This window comes from Trypanosoma equiperdum, assembly GCF_001457755.1.
Source record: "Trypanosoma equiperdum strain OVI genome assembly, contig: ctg_1638, whole genome shotgun sequence".
Taxonomy (NCBI): domain Eukaryota; phylum Euglenozoa; class Kinetoplastea; order Trypanosomatida; family Trypanosomatidae; genus Trypanosoma; species Trypanosoma equiperdum.
In genome coordinates, this window is record NW_027123658.1 from 5,968 (window position 1) to 6,998 (window position 1,031).

At 31.7% G+C, this 1,031-nt stretch overlaps 1 pseudogene across 1 annotated transcript in view; it reads left to right on the forward strand.

Annotated features, from left to right (window-relative positions):
- TEOVI_000873500:pseudogene overlaps positions 1–242 on the forward strand; it is a 1,121-nt pseudogene extending 879 nt beyond the window's left edge. The window contains 2 exon segments of the mRNA in view: positions 1–48; positions 51–242. The exon segment at positions 1–48 is cut by the window's left edge and continues 879 nt beyond it. Of these exon segments, the coding sequence occupies positions 1–48; positions 51–242 (240 nt within the window).
- Positions 243–1,031: the final 789 nt, after the last annotated feature.

Genomic DNA, 1,031 nt, shown 5'->3' on the forward strand with positions numbered 1-1,031 from the left:
AAAGGGAATAAAACAGAAGGAAAGTGCAAACTCACAGAAGCAGCACAAAAAGCACTAAAAAAGCAATCCAAGAAATAGGGAAAGATGGGAAAACTGAGGAGAAGTGTGCAAAACATGGAAGCGACAAAAATGCTTGCGAAAATGACAGCAAATGCAAGTGGGAAAATAATGCATGCAAAGATTCCAGTTTTATTTTAAATAAGAAATTGGCTCTCATGGCTGTTGACTTTATGAGCTTGGTAGCACTTTAGTATTTTAAGTATTCTTTGCAATTTTATAAAATTTATTAAATTTTATACTCTAAAGTAATTTTCTATTTTGAGGGATTTTAATAAATTTAAACACTCTTTCGTGAAAATTCTCAAGTTAGTTAAATATTAAAAGTTTCGAAATTTTTTGAAGAACCAGAAAATGGTGAAAACAGTGTATAGTAGCGGCTTAACGCTGTAAAGTATTCGTATGATAGGGTATGAAATATGTGTGAGACTTTAATTTGATATTCCGCTCTATTTGATTTATTTTGTAGATGGCGGTTAGAGTTATAATACTAAGAGAAATAATAACAATGATTATAAAGTGTTGTGAGCGGCTTTGTGTATATTAATATTGTAATGGAAGTGGTAGTAAAGAGTAGCATCACAGCCAAAATAGAGGCATTCAATATAATTGAAAACGTCCTATAAAAAAAGTGAGTGAGCTTTACGGTGAGTCAGAGAAGAAGAAGGTGAGACCACGAAGAATTGTATTAAATGAAAAGAAGAAAGAAAGAGAAATATGGGGAGGTGACATGTGCAGTTTCAAACTCAGAAATAACAATAGCGCAATCATACGCAAGGAAATTATATAGGAAACACGGAAGAGTGGACAAAATTCAGTTTACAAGCCAAATAAAGTCGCTACTGTATCCATTATAGTTTCAGTAACACAACCAAAAAAGGAAATAATATATGAAATAAAACAGAGAACTGCTCAAGATCACAACATATATAAAATGATCTTAAATGAAATTTTCCTCAGCATAATTCACGTAT